The 19,460-nt window shown below is 44.9% G+C and overlaps 1 protein-coding gene across 2 annotated transcripts in view; it reads right to left on the bottom strand.

Moving 5' to 3' along the window:
• Positions 1-732: 732 nt before the first annotated feature.
• The window catches only part of PDSS2 (decaprenyl diphosphate synthase subunit 2), a 277,971-nt gene continuing 259,243 nt past the window's right edge, over positions 733-19,460 (bottom strand). For both annotated transcript variants that reach the window (XM_039467791.2, XM_074397652.1), the window contains one exon: positions 733-2,902. In XM_039467791.2, coding sequence (XP_039323725.1) covers positions 2,744-2,902 — 159 coding nt within the window. In that variant the 3' untranslated portion in view covers positions 733-2,743. The remainder of the gene's footprint in view (positions 2,903-19,460) is intronic.

Genomic DNA, 19,460 nt, shown 5'->3' with positions numbered 1-19,460 from the left:
GAAGGGGCAGGGAGAAAGGCCACCAGTCTTTCATTTTGGAGTGAACTAGCCAACTTGTTAGGTTCTGTAAAAGCTGGCCAGGATGCTGAGGAAGTGAGAATTCTAAGTGGGGCCTGAGGAAGGAGGCCAGGCACCCCTGTGGGCCAGGCAGAGCTCTGTCACTCAACAGGGAGGGTGGGGCTACTGGTCCAAGGGATCTTAGGGAGTCAGGATGGCAAGGTATGGGAGATGGGATAAAGGACACCACAGCAGCTGGAAAGATGACAGGGAGGTAGGAAAGGTCCCGAAGAAAGCAGCAAGGCAGGTGTTGAGACAGAAAAGTCTCAGGGTTACATGTTGCATAAAGGAGAGCTAGAATCCTTTAGGTCAGGCATCCCCAAACTATGGCCCCCAGGCCACATGCAGCCCCCTGAGGCCATTTATCTGCCCCCTGCTGCACTTCAGAAAGGGGCACCTCTTTCATTGGTGGTCAGTGAGAGGAGCACAGTATGTGGCGTCCCTCCAACGGTCTGAGGGACAGTGAACTGGCCCCCTGTGTAAAAAGTTTGGGGACACCTGCTTTAGGTCATGCAGAGGCAGCTTGGCAGGAAGCTTGGGTTAAGCTCTCTGGATTCCTTCAGGGCCTCTCTTTGAGCTTCACATTCCCTCCTTCCTGAACCTCAAGTAGCATCTTTGCTATTTAGATAGGCAGGAATAGCAAACTTTCAGAAAATAAAACAAACTGGAAAGGGATTTCATAATTATCTTGTTTAATCTCTTTTTTTTTCACACTTGACTTCTGGGTCAACTTTTGAATCTCATTTTACAGATGAGAAATTGAGGCTCAGAGGGAAGTGACTTGCGCAAGGTCATACAGCAAACCAGATGCTAATGCAGAATTAGAGGTGCCCTAGGATCCTGCCTGGTGCCCTGCAGTGCCCGACCATCTGCTTAGTAAAACCCACAGTTTGCTGGAGTTCCTGCACATCCAACCAGCACACGGGAACGCAAAGTATGACTCTTCTTTGTGGAAGTTAATGATTAAAACCTAGTCTAAAGCATCTTATCCATGGTTACTAATTAAGCCAATTTCAGTGAGAAAAGGCATTTCAAACCGAAGTGTTCTCTTAAGCTAAGTCTATAGGCCTTAAATTGTAGTGGCATAAACTGTACAATTACAGTATTTCGAGTACACTTAAAATATTTTATAATACAATACCTTAACCTCTGCAGCTTCATATTTTCTCTCCATTGCATGCCACATGTTGGGCCCTGATAAAATGGTTTTGTAACTTTTGGGGGAGGAATTTTACTAAAATAACTTCATTTAGTGTTTGAGTGAACTAGGTAATAAAATCTGTTTGCTGTGTCCGCTGTCTCCAGATAGGGCTGTAATTAAACCACATGAGGAAGAAAGGTAGCTGAGTTTCAATCTAGATCATTTATGTAAACTCAGCCTTCTTGTCAACGGTGTTCTCATATTGCACGAGTGCAAACCTCAAAAATCATCTCCTAGGAACCACACAGAGACAGTGTCCAATTGCAGGCCTGTCAGATTGCTTATATTCTTTCTGTAATTGGATGTCTGTGGTTCAAGACCAAAACCTGACATTCTGAGGTTAAAAGAACACTCTCACCAATGAATTTTCTAGTACAAAAATTCTATTTCTGAAACTCATAAAAATTAAAGTATTCCTCAAACTGAGGTATTATACAAATGAATACATTTCACTTGAAAAAAGCTCCTTTTTCCTTAAAAATTTTTTTTTTGGTTCTTTGAAATATGTTAAAAAAAACAGATCTTCAAGAAAGAAAAACAGACGATTCCTAATATAACCAATTTAACATTTGATAACATTTTAATCTCCTACTTCAAGTATTTGGCAACTTTTCAGCAATTTCTCCAAAAAGATATTATAAAAACCATAAAGCACAATGTACATTCATACTGCATTATAAGTCCAGAAACATGGGCTAGGCGAAGTGGCTCAAGTGTGTAATCCCAGCACTTTGGGAGGCCAAGGTGGGTAGATCACCTGAGGTCAAGAGTTCAAGACCAGCCTGGCCAACATGGTGAAACCCCATCACTACTAAAAATACAAAAATTAGCCAGGAGTGGTGGCAGGTGCCTGTAATTCCAGCTAATCGGGAGGCAGAGGTTGCAGTGAGCCAAGACTGCAACCAGCCTGGGCAACAAGAGTGAAACTCCGTCTCAAAAAAATAAAAATAAAAAATCTGGAGACATAATTTCGAGGGAACAAATAAAACGTGTTTTTCTTAATCTGTTCAACTACTCTCCATTATGGGAAATTGGTCACTAGTTTTTGATTTGACAGTCCTCCCTGGTTGGTATTGAGAGTGTTTCTCTTGACACCTGCAGCTTCCAGCCTGCTTTGTCCTCTCTAGAAGGAAAACCACAGGCCACCGCCCTGGCGCCATCCTTGGCTCGGTCCAATCAATAAGGACTTATTTCCTGTCCATTTGCTGAGGTCACAGGAGCGAATCTCATTAATTATTTCTGTGACTGCGGCCTCAAGTGTGCTTCTGGCGTGACAAGTGAAAACTGCTTGACCTTTTTTTCTTCTAATTTTGTTTGTAGCAGTTCCAAGAAAAAAAAAAAAAGCAGTACTCATTTAGCAATGTGATAAAAGGAAGGAAAAATGCGTATGTCTTAAAAGTCATTAACGCATCATGAAAGCTTTCCCAATCACCTCATTCCCTAGGATTTTCAGCTAACTAACAATAGTGTCTTTTTAATTTGATGTCATGAAAACCTGGTCACAGCAAACACAATGTTTTCTAAAGCAGATCTGGCCTCCGAGGGAGGAAAGCTCTCCAGGGCCTCCAGTGCCTTGTTTCCATGGTAACGACACAGGTCAATAGCTGAAGTCACACCTTTGCCAGCTTTGATTCTTTCTCGCAACTGTTAAGAAACAAATCACGATAAAGTCAGTTTTTAAGGTACATGGTAAGCACCACAATTAAACTGGGGAGGGGAGATGGAAAACAAAGAGAGGGAGAAACGGAATAGATTGAATATTTCTGCCACATGATTTTCTGGAGAAGAGGACATCATTTCCCAAGGATCTTGAGGCACTCATTCCCTAAGGCTGTTTGGTGTCCGTGCTACAGAGAAGCACAATAGGCTCCAATCAGCCTAATTACACCTCTTCCTGACACCTACCCCTTGATATCTTGAAATTCGCCATGCTGGAGGATGGCAGTAATGAAGGCGGAGGACATTTACATCTCTGGCATTTTGAATTCAGCAGCCTGATATTCTTCTTATTCTTTTTTTTTTTTTTTTTTTTTTTTTTTTTTTGAGACGGAGTTTCGCTCTTGTTACCCAGGCTGGAGTGCAATGGCGCGGTCTCGGCTCACCGCAACCTCCGCCTCCTGGGCTCAGGCAATTCTCCTGCTTCGGCCTCCTAAGTAGCTGGGATTACAGGCATGCGCCACCACGCCCAGCTAGTTTTTGTATTTTTAGTAGAGACGGGGTTTCAGCATGTTGACCAGGATGGTCTTGATCTCTCGACCTCGTGATCCACCCGCCTCGGCCTCCCAAAGTGCTGGGATTACAGGCTTGAGCCACCGCGCCCGGCTTTTTTTTTTTTTTTTTTTTTTTTGAGACAAAGTTGCGCTCTGTCATCCAGGCTGGAGTGCAACGGTATGATCTTGTCTCACTGCAACCTGCACCTCCTGGATTCAAGCGATTCTCCTTCCTCGGCCTCCTGAGTAGCTGGGATTACAGGCACCCACCATCACACCTGGCCAATTTTTGTATTTTTGGTAGAGAAGGGGTTTTGCCATGTTGGCCAGGCTGGTCTTGAACTCCTGACCTCAGGTAATCCCCTTGCCTCAGCCTCCCAAAGTGCTAGGATTACAGGTGAGAGCCACTGTGCTCAGCCTGCATGCTACCTTTTTTTTTTTTTTTGAGACGGAGTTTTTGCTCGTTACCCAGGCTGGAGTGCAATGGCGCAATCTCGGCTCACCACAACCTCCGCCTCCTGGGTTCAGGCAATTCTCCTGCCTCAGCCTCCTGAGTAGCTGGGATTACAGGCACACGCCACCATGCCCAGCTAATTTTTTGTATTTTTAGTAGAGACGGGGTTTCACCATGTTGACCAGGATGGTCTCGATCTCTTGACCTCGTGATCCACCCGCCTCGGCCTCCCAAAGTGCTGGGATTACAGGCTTGAGCCATCACGCCCGGCCTATTTATGTATTTTTTGAGACAGGTTATCGCTCGGTCACCCAGGCTGGAGTGAAGAGGGGTGATTTCAGCTCACTGCAACTTCAAGTTCCCCAGCTCAAGTTATCTTTCCACCTCAGCCTCCTGGGTAGCTGGGATGACAGGCAACCTGCATCATGCTTTTTTTTTTTTTGAGATGGAGTGTTGCGCTGTCACCCAGGCTGGAGTGCAATATCTCGGCTCACTGCAACCTCCACCTCCCAGGTTCAAGAATTCTCCTGCCTCATCCTCTCAAGTAGCTGGGATTATAGGTGCATGCTACCATGCCACTCGGCTAATTTTTTGCATTTTTAGTAGAGACAGGGTTTCACCATGTTGGCCAGGCTGGTCTCAAACTCCTGACTTCAGGTGATCCATCTTCCTTGGCCTCCCAAAGAGCAGGGATTACAGAAATGAGCCACCATGACAGGGCCATGTTTGGTTAACTTTAAAAATTTTTTGGGCCAGGCATGGTGGCTCACGCCTGCAATCCCAGCACTTTGGGAGGCTGAGGCACGCAGATCATGAGGTCAAGAGATTAAGACCATCCTGGCCAACATGGTGAAACCCCATCTCTACTAAAAATACGAAAATTAGCTGGGCGTGGTGGTGTGTGCCTGTAGTCCCAGCTACTCGGGAGGCTGAAGCAGGAGAATTGCTTGAACCCGGGAGGCAGAGGTTGTAGTGAGCCGAGATCCCGACACTGCACTCCAGCCTGGTGCCTGGCAACAGAGCGATACTCTAAAAATTTTTTTGTAGAGACGAAGTCTCGCTATATTGCCCAAGCTAATCTCAAACTCCTGGGTTCAAGAGATCCTCCTGCCTCAGCCTCCCAAACTTTCTCCCCTTTAATCATAGGGGAACCAACTGCAGTTCTCAGAGGTAACCTGACCTGCCATCTCCCCCTGGGGCTGTCCTCCCCCACCCCGACAAGCTCCCCAAATTCTACCTGGGTAGAATGCACTCAGTTAGGATGATGGCCCTAAGGAGCTAGCTGTCCCTCTTCCTCTGGGAACCTGGAGTATCCTGTGCTCATCTGGAGTAGTGTATTGTTTTAGTGTGTGTGTGTATTTTTTTTTCTTTTTTTGAGACAGAGTCTCGCTCTGACACTCAGGCAGGAGTGCAGTGGCGCAATCTCAGCTCACTGCAAACTCAGCCTCCTGGGTTCAAGCAATTCTCCTGCCTCAGCCTCCTGAGGAGCTGGGAATACAGACAGGCACCACCATACCTGGCTAATTTGTTTGTGTTTTCAGCAGAGATGGCATTTCACCATCTTGGTCAGGCTGGTCTTGAACTCCTGACTTCGTGATCTGCCTGCCTCGGCCTCCCAAAGTGCTGGGATTATAGGCGTGAGTCAATGCGCCTGGCTTAGTGTTGTATTTTAATTCTCTATTCACTTATCTAGGGCTTTATGAGACTTCAAGCTCCTTACTGCATAACGCATGAAACATGAATAAATAAGCTGATTTATTCCTCTAATTATATAGTTAAGAGAACAGAGGTCCAGAGAAACTCAGTGACTCAAGATCATAGATGGAGGCAGGCAGAGTACAGATCAGAGGCCATGTTTTGTAATGCCTTGTCCAGTGGCACTTAATACTAAACTCCATCAGATTCCCAGTACTCCACAGGTATTTCCATACTGCATGTAACCTTTGGGAACCGTTCTAGCTCAGGTTTCCTTGGTCTCTTGTCAATCATTGAATACACAGAGGCACTAAAATGGTGCTAGGTGTCAGAGGCAGCCAGATTCAAACTCCCATTTTAGCTTTATAATCTTATGGAAACCATTTAACTGTTTTCTTTTTTTTCCCTTTCTTTTTTTCTTGAGATGGAGATTCACTTTTGCAGCCAGGCTAGAGAGCAATGCTTCGATCTCAACTCACAGCAACTTCCACCTCCCGGGTTCAAGCAATCCTCCTGTCTCAGCCTCCCCAGCAGCTGGGATTACAGGTGCCCGCTGCCACATCCAGCTAATTTTTATATTTTTAGTAAAGACAGAGTTTCACCACATTGGCCAGGCTGGTCTCGAACTCCTGACCTCAGGTGATCCGTCTCCTTGGCCTCCCAAAGTGCTAGGATTACAGGCGTGAGCCACTGCGCCCGGCCTTAACTGTTTCAGTTCTAAATGGGGATGATAGGCCTGTAATCCCAGCACTTTGGGAGGCCAAGGTAGGCAGATCACGAGGTCAGGAGACCAAGACCATCCTGGCTTACATGGTAAAACCCTGTCTCTACTAAAAATACAAAAAATTAGCTGGGCATGGTAGCATGTGCCTGTAATCCCAGCTACTCGGCTGAGGCAGGAGAATCACTTGAACCTCGGAGGTGGAGGTTGCAGTGAGCCAAGATCATGCCACTGTACTCCAGCCTGGGTGACAGAAACAAGATTTCATCTCAAAGAAAAAAAAAAAAAAAAGAAAAAAGGAAAAAAAATGGGGATAATATAAGTCCCTTGTAGGACTTTTGGGGAGACTACATAAGACAGCACAGAGTGCTTGATAGTGCTTAAATCACAATAGATGCTCAGATGACTTAATTTCCCCTCACCAACCCCTTAGCCATTACCAAGAAAGCCATCCCATCCACCACAATCAAGTCTATTTTGGCTTGATATACAATAACCTCAAAGCTAGTTGGACTTGGATAGAGCAATCTTAAGAGAAAAAAGGAAGAAAGAAAAGAAAAGAAATGAAAAGAGAGAGAGAAAAAGCAAGCAATTTTTTCATTCTTTTCTCCAAATCTAAATTAGGGAGGCCAATATTTTTCTCCTATTCTAGGCTTCTAGGTTGGTACCTGCAGGCATGTAAATGTCTACATGACTAGATTAGATGTTTAATTTATGAGTATTAATTATTTACTATTTATAAAGAGTAGAATAAGCCTTCTTCGCTTTGTGGATCAAGAGTTAATTAAGGGATGGCCAGGTGTGAGGGCTCACTCCTGTAATCCCAGCACTTTGGGATGCCTAGGAGTTTGAGACCAGCCTGGCCAATTTGGTAAAACCCCATCTCTACTAAAAATACAAAAATTAGCTGGGCATGGTGTTGTGCACCTGTATTCCCAGCTACTTGGGACTTTGAGACTCTGTCTCAAAAAAAAAAAAAAAAAAAAAAAGAGTTAATTAAGGGTAAACTGTGAAAAGCAGCAAAACCAGGGCACAAATATAGGGCTATAGCTATTGAAAGAAATGAGAGACCAACTTTTACTGAAAGAGATTCTAGAAGGCCTTGCTCTGTCATCCAGACCCGAGTGCAGTGGTATGATCACGGCTCACTGCAGCCTCTACCTCCTATGTACAACCAATCCTCCCATCTCAGCCCCCAGGGTCCCGGGACTCCAGGCACCTGCCACCACACCCAGCTAATTTAAAAATCTTTTTGTAGAGACAGGGTCTCACTACATTGCCCAGGCTGGTTTAAAACTCCTAGTCTCAAGTGATCCTCCTGCCTCTCATCTCCCCAAGTGGGATTACAGGCTTGTGACACCTTGGCCAGTTGATGTCTTGTAAATGCTGATAAATAGATATAGGCTTGGGAGTAGCAAGGAAATTGTGGGGAAAGAAAACTGCTTGAGTAAAGACACAAAGGGGGCCAAAGTGTGCAGAGTGCCCAGTGAATGAAAACAGATCAGTATGAAACAATAAAGTTTTGTTGGGGCATACCACGTCCATTCATACGCGCATTGTCCTTGGCTGCTTGCTATAAAGGCAAAGCTGCAGAGTTGCCAGAGAGGCTGTATGGCCCACAAAGCATAAAATATTTACAGTTTGGCCTTTACAGAAAGTCTGTTGACTCCAGCACTAGTGCTATGAATGACCACAGATTGTCTACCTAGAAGCAACAATTGTTAGTATTTTGTCATTTTTGTTCTATCTATATGTATGTCTGTGTGTGTGTTTTCTGATCCATTTAAAAGTAAACCACAGGTAGTGGTATGCTAGTAAATTAGCTCTCTTGGGGGGGGGGGGCGGGCAAAGCCTGCATTTGCAGATTTTTGTGTTATAAATACTTCCATTATGGCTGATTTCAAGCTGCCAAGGGTGGTGGGGGTCACACAATTCTTGAAGATTTAATAACAGGCTGTGAGTTGTTAAGATGTGGTTTGGGCACATCACTGGCTGCAGGATGCCTCACCCTTGTTTGGACATGCATCTCTTAAGAACATTCTCCTGCATAATCACAATACCATCATCACAGCTAGGAAAGCTAACAAGAAAAACTAATTAGAGAATTCCTGCCCGGGTACGGTGGCACATGCCTGCAATCCCAGCACTTTGGGAGGCCATGAGAGTAGATCACTTGAGGCCAGGAGTTCGAGACCAGCCTGGCCAAGATGGTGAAACCTCATCTCTACTAAAATCACAAAAATTAGTCAGGTGGGATGGTGCGTACCTGCAATCCCAGCTGCTACGCGGGTGGCTGAGGCAGGAGAATTGCTTAAACACAAAAGGTGGAGGTTGCAGTAAGCCAAGATCACACCACTGTACTCCAGCCTGGGTGACAGAGTGAGTGAGACTGTCTTTAAAAAAAAAAAAAAAAAAAAAAAAAGAGAATTCTCTACTTTTTGCTTATTCCTAAAGTTACTAATTTTAAAAAATTTACAGGGCCAGGCGTGGTGGCTCAAGCCTGTAATCCCAGCACTTTGGGAGGCCGAGGTCAGTGGATCACGAGGTCAAGAGATCGAGACCATCCTGGTCAACATGGTGAAACCCCGTCTCTACTAAAAATACAAAACATTAGCTGGGCATGGTGGCGCGTGCCTGTAATCCCAGTTACTCAGGAGGCTGAGGCAGGAGAATTGCCTGAACCCAGGAGGAGGAAGTTGCGGTGAGCTGAGATCGCGCCATTGCACTCCAGCCTGGGTAACAAGAACAAAAACTCCGTCTCCAAAAAAAAAAAAAAAAAAGAAAAATTTTTTCTTTTGCTGAGATTTCCCCCCCTTTTTTTTTTTTTTTTTTTTTTGAGACAGAGTCTCACTCTGCTGCCCAGGCTGGAGTGCAGTGGTGAATCTCAGCTCACTGCACCTCCGCCTCCTGGGTTCAAGCAATTATCTGCCTCAGCCTCCCAAGTAGCTGGGATAATAGGTATGTGCCACAAAACCAGACTAATTTTTATATTTTTAGTAGAGTTGGGGTTTCACCATGCTGGCCAGGCTGGTCTCAAACTCCTGACCTCAACAGATCTGTCTACCTCGGCCTCCCAAAGTGCTGGGATTATAGGGATGAGTCACTGTGCTGACCCTGATAATTCACTAATACTATCTAATATTTAGTCCAGGTGTAAATTTCTTCATTTGGTTCCAAAATGACTTTTCTCACCATATTTTTAAACTATGATAAATCTCCACTCATAAGTCACATTTGTTTGCTATGAGACTTTAATCTTTCCTCTATGACACTGTCCTTTTGAAAGACCGGCCTGCACTGCAGAATGCTTTATATTCTACATTCCCCTGACTGTTTCACATAGTTTGTTCCTCTACGAACTTTATTCAGCCAGGCTCAACTGAGTATCTGATGGTAGCTAATAGGGTATTTAATACTATGATGAAGGGGTAATTCAGATTAGGGCAAAAGAGCAACCAGGACGACATCACTGAAAGTTACATTGTCCTAGAAGATTTAATTTCTCATACCAAATAACTATTTTACTCTAGTCAATACTCATCTCCAGAGTTGGGCTCACAGAGCTTTGCATACAAAGGAATCTGATAGCTTCCATGTGTAAAATGTCCACCAGTAATGACTTACCAGTAATCTAATCCTTCATGAAAGGTATTATTCCTCACTGACATCCGTAAATATTCCCACCAGCTAAACATACACTATTGACTCAAAGGAAATCCTTTAGTTACAACTAATAATAAATCATAAATGAAACTCATTTTTACTGTAAACTAGAATAGGCAATAGGTCTATCTTGATAAAAACAGTGATCTTCTTTTTTTTCTTTTTGAGACAAAATCTTGCTCTGTCACCCAGGCTGACGTACAGTGGCTCAATCTTGGCTCACTGCAACCTCCGCCTCCCAGGTTCCAGCAATTCTCCTGCCTCAGCCTCCTGGGTAGCTGGTATTACATGCTTGTTGGTTTCCATTTGATTGTTACAAAGACAACCAGTTCAAAGTATGGTTAGAATAGTATAAACCTGGCCAGGGAGGTGACTCACCCTTATAATCCTAGCACTTTGGGAAGCCGAGGTGGAAGGATCGCTTGAGGTCAGGAGTTCGAGACCAGCCTGGCCAACATGATGAAAGCCCGTCTCTACTAAAAATACAAAAATTAGCCAGGCATCCTGGCACATGCCTGTAATCTCAGCTACCTGGGAGGCTGAGGCAAGAGACTCACTTGAACCCGAGAGCCAGAGGTTGCAGTGATATAATCTAGGCATTTGGTATGTGTTGGAAATAAAGAGAGGAACACAGTTGCTGCCTCCCAGGACCACTTGTTAGAGAAGTAGTCATAGGCCTGTAGAACAGAGAGGGTTAAGTAGAACAGTGAGGGAATGGACCCATGACCTTGGTTCTTTTTTGTTCTTTTTAAAAAATAAGGCTTTTTTATTGGAGCCACGGTCTCACTCTGTCGCTGCAGCTGAAGTGCATAACAGATGCAAGATCATGGTTCACTGTAGCCTCAACCTCCTGGCCTCGAGCCGTCCTCCCACTTTAGCCTCCCAAGTAGCTGGGACTACAGACATGTGCCACCATGCCTGGTGAATTTTTGTGTTTTTTGTAGATATGGGGTTTTGTCATGTTGACCAGAGTCTGATCTTAAACTCCTGGGCTCAAACAATCCTCCTGCCTCAGCCTCCTAAAGTGCTGGGATAACAAGTGTGAACTACCACACCTGGCTATGACTTTGGTTTAAATAGCCATAGAGAAAAGAGCACTTTTTTTTGAGATAAGAGTCTTGCTCATCTGTTGCCCAGGCTGGAATGTAGTGGTGCCCTCTTGGCTCACTGCAACCTCCACCACCTGGTTTCAAGCGATTCTCCTGCCTCAGCCTCCTGAGTGGCTGGGATTACAGGTGCTCGCCACCATGCCTGGCTAATTTTTGTTATTTTTTTTTTAGTAGAGACAGGGTTTCACCATGTTGGTCAGGCTGATCTTGAACTCTGACCCTGTGATCCACCCACCTCGGCCTCCCAAAGTGCTGGGATTATAGGCATGAGCCACCGTGCCTGGCCAGATCACCTTTTTTTTAAGTTCTTTTTGTTGAGACAGGGCCTCACTCCATCACCTAGGCTGGAGGGCAGTGGTGTGATCAAAGCTCACTATAGTGTCAAATTCCAGCCTCAAGCAATCTTCCCACCTCAGCCTTCTGAGTAGCTAGGACTACAGGCATGCACCGCCATGCCTGGCTTGCTTATTTATTTATTTAGAGACAGAGTTTCCCTCTTGTTGCCCAGGCTGGAGTGCAATGGCATGATCTCAATTCACTGCAACCTCCATCTCCTGGGTTCAAAAGATTCTCCTGCCTCAGCCTCCCGAGTGGCTGGGATTACAGACATGCACCGCCATGCCCAACTAATTTATATATATATATATATATATATATATATATATATATATATATATATGTATTTTTTTTTTTTTGAGACGGAGTTTCACTCTTGTTACCCAGGCTGGAGTGCAATGGCGTGATCTCGGCTCACCGCAACCTCCGCCTCCTGGGTTCAGGCAATTCTCCTGCCTCAACCTCCTGAGTAGCTGGGATTATAAGCATGCGCCACCACACCCAGCTAATTTTTGTATTTTTAGTAGAGACGGGGTTTCACCATGCTGACCAGGATGGTCTCAATCTCTTGACCTCGTGATCCACCCGCCTCGGCCTCCCAAAGTGCTGGGATTACAGGCTTGAGCCACCGCGCCCAGCCTTAATTTTATATTTTTAATAGAGATGGGGTTTCTCTACATTGGTCAGGCTGGTCTCAAACTCCTCTTGCCTCCACCTTCATCTGCCTCCCACAGTGATAGGATTACAGGCCTATTTATTTTTATTTTGTGGATATGAGGGTGGGAGGTGGTATCACCATGTTGCCCAGGCTGGTCTTGAACTCCTGGCCTCAAGAGATCTTCCCACCTCGGCCTCCCAAAGAGATGGGATTACAAGAGTGAGGCACCGCACTCAGCCTACAAAAAGGCATTTCTACTCTTGTATTCATCTACATTTTGACTGGGCAAAGTCCAAGCTGGTGCATAGACAGAACTTTCCAAAGCTTCAAGCCCTATGGCTTGAAGATCACTGTAGTCATATACAGCACAATAAATATGAAAAGTGAATTAACAGTCAGTGTTTAATTTCTCTGATATAGCACTTCAGGGCACTAATATAATTAAATCTCTAATTAAGTCAACTAAATAATTGTGTAAGTGCAGTATCACCTGAAATAAATTAAGTCCAAATCCCCTGCTAGAGGATCCAGTTAAAGATATTAACAAAGAGAGAAGAGGATACAAAGTACTTAAAATTAAGTGCATTATTATTTAACATTTATTAAACACCTTTTGAATGATACATGTTGCTCTTATATATAAAACCCTCTTGAGAGAAAAACTAAATAGAAAACTATTTAGTTCAAAAGTTCTAAAAGTTCTTTTAAAATATTAAAGAGAAGGCCGGGCACGGTGGCTCAAGCCTGTAATCCCAGCACTTTGGGAGGCCGAGGCGGGTGGATCACGAGGTCAAGAGATCTAGACCATCCTGGTCAACATGGTGAAACCCCGTCTCTACTAAAAATACAAAAAATTAGCTGGGCATGGTGGTGCGTGCCTGTAATCCCAGCTACCCAGGAGGCTGAGGCAGGAGAATTGCCTGAACCCAGGAAGCAGAGGTTGCGGTGAGCCGAGATCATGCCATTGCACTCCAGCCTAGGTAACAAGAGCGAAACTTCCGTCTCAAAAAAAAAAAAAAAAAAAAAAAAAAGAAAAGAAAATTAAAGAGAAGGCCCTGGCTTGGGGTCTGAGAAGTTTTAGGAGAAGTGGAGAAAGCAGCCACTTCCACTCAAGGAAACTAGAGAAAGACTTTAAGACTTAGGAGAGGCCAGGAATGGTGGCTCACACCTGTAGTCCCAGCACTTTGGGAGGCTGAAGCAGGAGGATTGCTTGAGCCCAGGATTTTGAGACCAGCCTGGGCAACATGGCAAGACAATATTTCTTTCTTTCTTTCTTTTTTAAAAAAAAAGCTTAAGAGAAATCCCAAGGCCGGGCGCGGTGGCTCAAGCCTGTAATCCCAGCACTTTGGGAGGCCGAGGCGGGTGGATCACGAGGTCGAGAGATCGAGACCATCCTGGTCAACAAAGTGAAACCCCGTCTCTACTAAAAATACAAAAAGTTAGCTGGGCATGGTGGTGCGTGCCTGTAATCCCAGCTACTTAGGAGGCTGAGGCAGGAGAATTGCCTGAGCCCAGGAGGCGGAGGTTGCGATAAGCCGAGATCGCGCCATTGCACTCCAGCCTGGGTAACGAGAGCGAAACTCCGTCTCAAAAAAAAAAAAAAAAAAAAAAAAAAAAGAGAAATCCCAAACATAATCTTATCTTCTCACCCTGTTTAGCAGGAGAGGATACTGGAATGAGAGAGGCTAAGCGATACAGACAAGAGTCCAAAGTGGAGGCTGGGTGTGGTGGCTCACGCCTGTAATCCCAGCACTTTGGGGGGCTTAGGCAGGTGGATCACAAGGTCAAGCGTTCAAGACCAGCCTGGCCAACATGGTGAAACCTCATCTCTACTAAAAATACACACAAAAAAATTAGCCAGTCGTGGTGGTGTACGCCTGTAACCCCAGCTACTAGGGAGGCTGAGGCAGGGGAACTGTATGAACCCAGGAGGTGGAGGTTGCAGTGAGCTGAGATTGTACCACTGTACTCCACCCTGGGCAACAGAGTGAGACTCCATCTCAAAAAAAAAAAAGAGTCCAAAGTGAATTTGTGAACAGCCTGTGTTTCACTGCTGCACATCCAGAGCTCTCTTACTCTACAGCACTGAAAAACATTTGGAGATAACCCCAAGTTTTATTTTACCCAGCTAGGCAAAGTGCTCAGAAAGAACAGACATGCTAGTCTCTGGCCATACCACCCAGAACGTGCCTGATCTCATCTGATCTTGGAAGAACAGAGATACTAAAACTCATCACCTGGAACATGGAGTAGATCTTGTTCTGAAGAAACAGTATAATTGAGAGTAAGGGAATACAAGCAATATCCTAGTTTTCTCACGGTTGAAAACACATGGACGAGGGTAAAAGGAAGCAAATGGCAGCCATGCTGTCATGGGAAGAGACCACAGACCTCCTAACAGGTGGGAGAAGTAGCCCAGGCTTCCCTAATGGAGATGATGAAGCTGGCATTAAGGCAACATGTAGGGATAAGGGACTTCAACCTTTGAACATCTGCTGAAGCTCACATTCTACAGCTGACAAATTCTTGCTGTACTTAACTGATAATTTTATATATCAGAAGATTGAAGGAGCACTTTCTGGTTAGTTATGACAACATAATTGGATGTAAAGGTGATAGAAATCTTGTAAAAAAAGAAAAAAAAAAAAAAAAACAGTAGCCAGGCGTGGTGGCTCACGCCTGTAATCCCAGCACTTTGGGAGGTCGAGGCGGGTAGATCACTTGAGGTCAGGAGTTCAAGACCAGCCTGGCCAAAATAGTGAGACAAACCTTTCCCTATTAAAAATTCAAAAATTGCCGGGCGCGGTGGCTCAAGCCTGTAATCCCAGCACTTTGGGAGGCCGAGGCGGGTGGATCACGAGGTCGAGAGATCGAGACCATCCTGGTCAACGTGGTGAAACCCCGTCTCTACTAAAAATACAAAAAAATTAGGTGGGCATGGTGGCACGTGCCTGTAATCCCAGCTACTCAGGAGGCTGAGGCAGGAGAATTGCCTGAACCCAGGAGGCGGAGGTTGCGGTGAGCCGAGATCGCGCCATTGCACTCCAGCCTGGGTAACAAGAGCGAAACTCCATCTCAAAAAAAAAAAAAAAAAATTCAAAAATTAGTTAGCGTCGTGGTACACACCGATAGGCCCAGCTACTCGGGAGGCTGAGGCAGGAGAATCGCCTGAACCTGGGAAGTGGAGTTTGCAGTAAGCTGAGACCATGCCACTGCACTCCAACCTGGATGACAGAGAAAAAAAAAAGAAATGCCATCTTGGTATTAGAATCAGGGAAAGACGTAGTGTGTGGCAGCGTGCGCCTGTAGTTCCAGCTACTCGGGAGGCCAAGGTGGGAGGACTGCTTGAGCCCAGGAGTTGGAATCCAGCCTGAGCAACATAGCAAGACCCATAGTGAGATCTTTCTTCTTTTGGGGGGTAGGGAGGGGGAACGGAGTCTTGCTCTGTCACTCAGGCTGAAGTGCAGTAACAGGACCTCGACTCACTGTAAGCTCCGCCTCCCAGGTTCAAGTGATTCTCCTGCCTCAGCCTCCCAAGTAGCTGGGATTACAGGCATGTGCCACCATGCCCGGCTAATTTTTGTATTTTTTTTTGTAGAGATGGGGTTTCAGCTTATTACCCAGGCTAGTCTCAAACTCCTGGGCTCAAGTGATCTGTTTGCCTCAGTCTCCCAAAGTCTTGGAGTTACAGGTGTGAGCTACCGTGTCCAGCCAAGACCCTGTCTCTTAAACAAAAAAATTGTAAGACTAAAATAAATTCCATGAAGAGGGCCTGTAAGGACAAATGTGCATTCAGGTTATCAGGGAGCCCTTGGACGCTGCTACTACTCTGGGATTTGGCTTTTGTTTAGCTTCTGATTGTCCTCGCTTTTCTTTTTTTTTTTTTGAGGCGGAGTTTCGCTCTTGTTACCCAGGCTGGAGTGCAATGGCGCGATCTCGGCTCACCGCAACCTCCGCCTCCTGGGTTCAGGCAATTCTCCTGCCTCAGCCTCCTGAGTAGCTGGGATTACAGGCACGCACCACCATGCCCAGCTAATTTTTTGTATCTTTAGTAGAGACGGGGTTTCACCATGTTGACCAGGACGGTCTCGATCTCTTGACCTTGTGATCCACCCATCTCGGCCTCCCAAAGTACTGGGATTACAGGCTTGAGCCACCGCGCCCGGCCTGTCCTCGCTTTTCTAAGACTACTCATGCTGCTCCCATTTCAAACATAATATAATACTCTAAGACAGGTAACTGTGCAGCACCCCGGTGAGCCCTTTCTCGCTCACTGTGCCTGACACTACCATCAGGCATTCCTCTTCTGCCTCGGCCTCTCGGTCTTCCTCCTCACTCTGGATATCCAGCCCTCAGCCTAGAGCACCTTTACACCTTTACAAAGGCATCCCCCACTTCTGTCCTGCTCAGGCATGGAATGCACATAACGTCCTTCCCCACTACTGAAGACTGTGAAGAATCTCAGAGATGGGAGATACAACTGACTCATGTCTTCAAACATAGACAAAAAAAAAAAAAAAAAAAAAAAAAAAGACTGGCTGGGAATGGTGGCTAACACCTGTAATCTTGGCATTTTGGTAGGCCAAGGCAGGTGGATCACTTGAGGTCAGGAGTTTGAGATCAGTGTGACCAACATGGTGAAACCCCGCCTCTACTAAAAAAACACAAAATTAGCCACACATGGTGGTGCATGCCTGTCATCCCAGCTACTTGGGAAGCTGAGACACGAGAATTGCTTGAACCCGGGAGAAGGAAGTTGCAGTGAGTCGAGATTGCACCACTGCATTTCAGCCAGGGCAACAAGAGTGAAACTGTCTCACATAAACAATAATTAAAAAAAAAAAAAAGCTGGCCGGGCGCGGTGGCTCAAGCCTGTAATCCCAGCACTTTGGGAGGCCGAGGCGGGTGGATCACGAGGTCAAGAGATCGAGACCATCCTGGTCAACATGGTGAAACCCCGTCTCTACTAAAAATACTAAAAATTAGCTGGGCATGGTGGTGCGTGCCTGCAATCCCAGCTACTTAGGAGGCTGAGGCAGGAGAATTGCCTGAACCCAGGAGGCGGAGGTTGCGGTGAGCCGAGATCGGTGCCATTGCACTCCAGCCTGGGTAACAAGAGCGAAACTCCGTCTCAAAAAAAAAAAAAAAAAAAAAAAAAAGACAAAGGAGCATTTTGAAACACAGACCAGTGAATTTATGGAGAATTTATGGCAAAACTTCAAAAAGCATTATTAGACAGATAGTTTGTGGGCGCTAGAAAAAAAGGCAATGATGGTGGTGGTCCCAGATGAAACCCTGTCTAACCTGTCTAACATGGTGAAACCCGATCTCTACTAAAAACACAAAAAAATTAGCTGGGCGTGGTGGCACGCCCCTGTAGTCCCAGCTACTTGGAAGTCTGAGACAGGAGAACTGCCTGAACCCAGGAGGTGGAGGTTGCAGTGAGCCGAGATTGTGCCACTGCACTCCAGCCTGGATAAGAGAGGGAGACTCTTTTTCAAAAAAAAAAAAAAAAAAAAAAAAGAGTCTATAGGAAAAAAAAAAATCACTGATCTTAAACATTTTAATCTGACAAAACTAGAGACAGAATTTTAAATGAATTTCTCAATCGTATGGAATTCATATGCAAAAAATACAGTAAGAATGGTGTTTCCCAATATTAGAAAAGCAGTAATAACAACAATCTCCTATATAGTACCTACTGTGAGACTAGCACTGTTTTAAGATCTCTCTCGCTCTATCTATCTGTATCTATACCCATACCTATCTTCTGCCCTCACAACAGCCCTACGAGGTAGGTACTGCTATTATTTTCATTTTACAAAGGAACAAACTTAGGTAAGAGCGAGTTGTCCAAAGTAACACAGAAGATAAGTGCTGGAGTCAAGATTCAAAAAGGTCTTGTTCTTAACCAGTATGCTACAGTCCCTTTCTTTCACTCCTAAAAATTAGAAAGCATTACAATTTCTTTTTTTTTTTTTTTTTCTGAGACGGAGTTTCACTCTCGTTACCCAGGCTGGAGTGCAATGGCATGATCTTGGCTCACCACAACCTCCGCCTCCTGGGTTCAGGCAATTCTCCTGCCTCAGCCTCCTGAGTAGCTGGGATTACAGGCACGTGCCACCATGCCCAGCTAATTTTTGTATTTTTAGTAGAGACGGGGTTTCAACATGTTGATCAGGATGGTCTCGATCAATTGACCTCGTGATCCACCCGCCTCGGCCTCCCAAAGTGCTGGGATTACCGGCTTGAGCCACGGCACCCGGCCAGCATTACAATTTCATTTGAAAACAACACATACCTATATCGCTAATGTCCTTTGCATGCCTATGTACAAGGACAGATTTTTAAAAGAGACATATCACAGATTAGAAAAAAAATACATCAAGTCAAATAGGTTATGATAAAGCCACATTTACAGAGATTGTAGAAAACGAAAGCCATCATTTAATTATGTACCTCTACTGCAACACATATCTATTTTCCACCAACCTAAAAATGCCATATGGTTGTAGAACAAATGTCAGTAGAAATTGGAGGTGGAAAATTTCCACATTTTCTGCTAAGAAAAAGGTCATGCATATCTCAATTGATTAAGTATATTCTTCGGGTCATACTTTTTTTTTTTTTAAACCTAAAGGCACTGAGCAAGACAGCTATTATCACATCTACCACTGAGTCACAAAACAAAACCAGTATATTTTTACTTAAATCCTTAACTAACAAAAACTTATTTTTATTAAAATTATCAACCAAAGGCACAGATTGCAGCAGTGGTATTTGTGGTTTCATGTAGTGACAGTACCAAATATTGTCCCAGGTTATTTCCACTGTATGTATGTATATATGCATGTATTTACTGATTCATTGATTGATTGATTGAGATGGAGTCTTACTCTGTCACCCAGGCTGGAGTGCGGTGGCATGATCTTAGCTCACTGCAACCTATGTCTCTCGGGTTCAAGTGATTCTCCTGCATCAGCCTCCTGAGTAGCTGATATTACAGGCAAGTGCCACCACGCCCAGCTAATTTTTGTATTTTTAGTAGAGATGGTTTCACCACGTTGGCAAGGCTGGTCTTGAACTCCTGACCTCAGGCAATCTGTCTGCCTCATCCTACCAAAGTACTGGGATTACAGGTGTGAGCTACCACACCTGGCTGAAACATGTCTGTTTTTGAAAAATGAATTCCCAAATCATATTGACAATTTAAAATATAATCTATTCCCCCCCACCCACCCACACTCTATAAACACAGGGTTGGTATGGTTTTTCTTGCCCTCTCCTCCACATTTAACAATTTTACTGTTTTCTAGTTTAAAACTATATGGCTACTACACTTAGCCTGGACAGTGT

The sequence above is a fragment of the Saimiri boliviensis genome, chromosome 4, assembly GCF_048565385.1.
Source record: "Saimiri boliviensis isolate mSaiBol1 chromosome 4, mSaiBol1.pri, whole genome shotgun sequence".
Taxonomy (NCBI): Eukaryota; Metazoa; Chordata; class Mammalia; order Primates; family Cebidae; genus Saimiri; species Saimiri boliviensis.
This window is presented reverse-complemented; position numbering and strand designations above follow the sequence as displayed.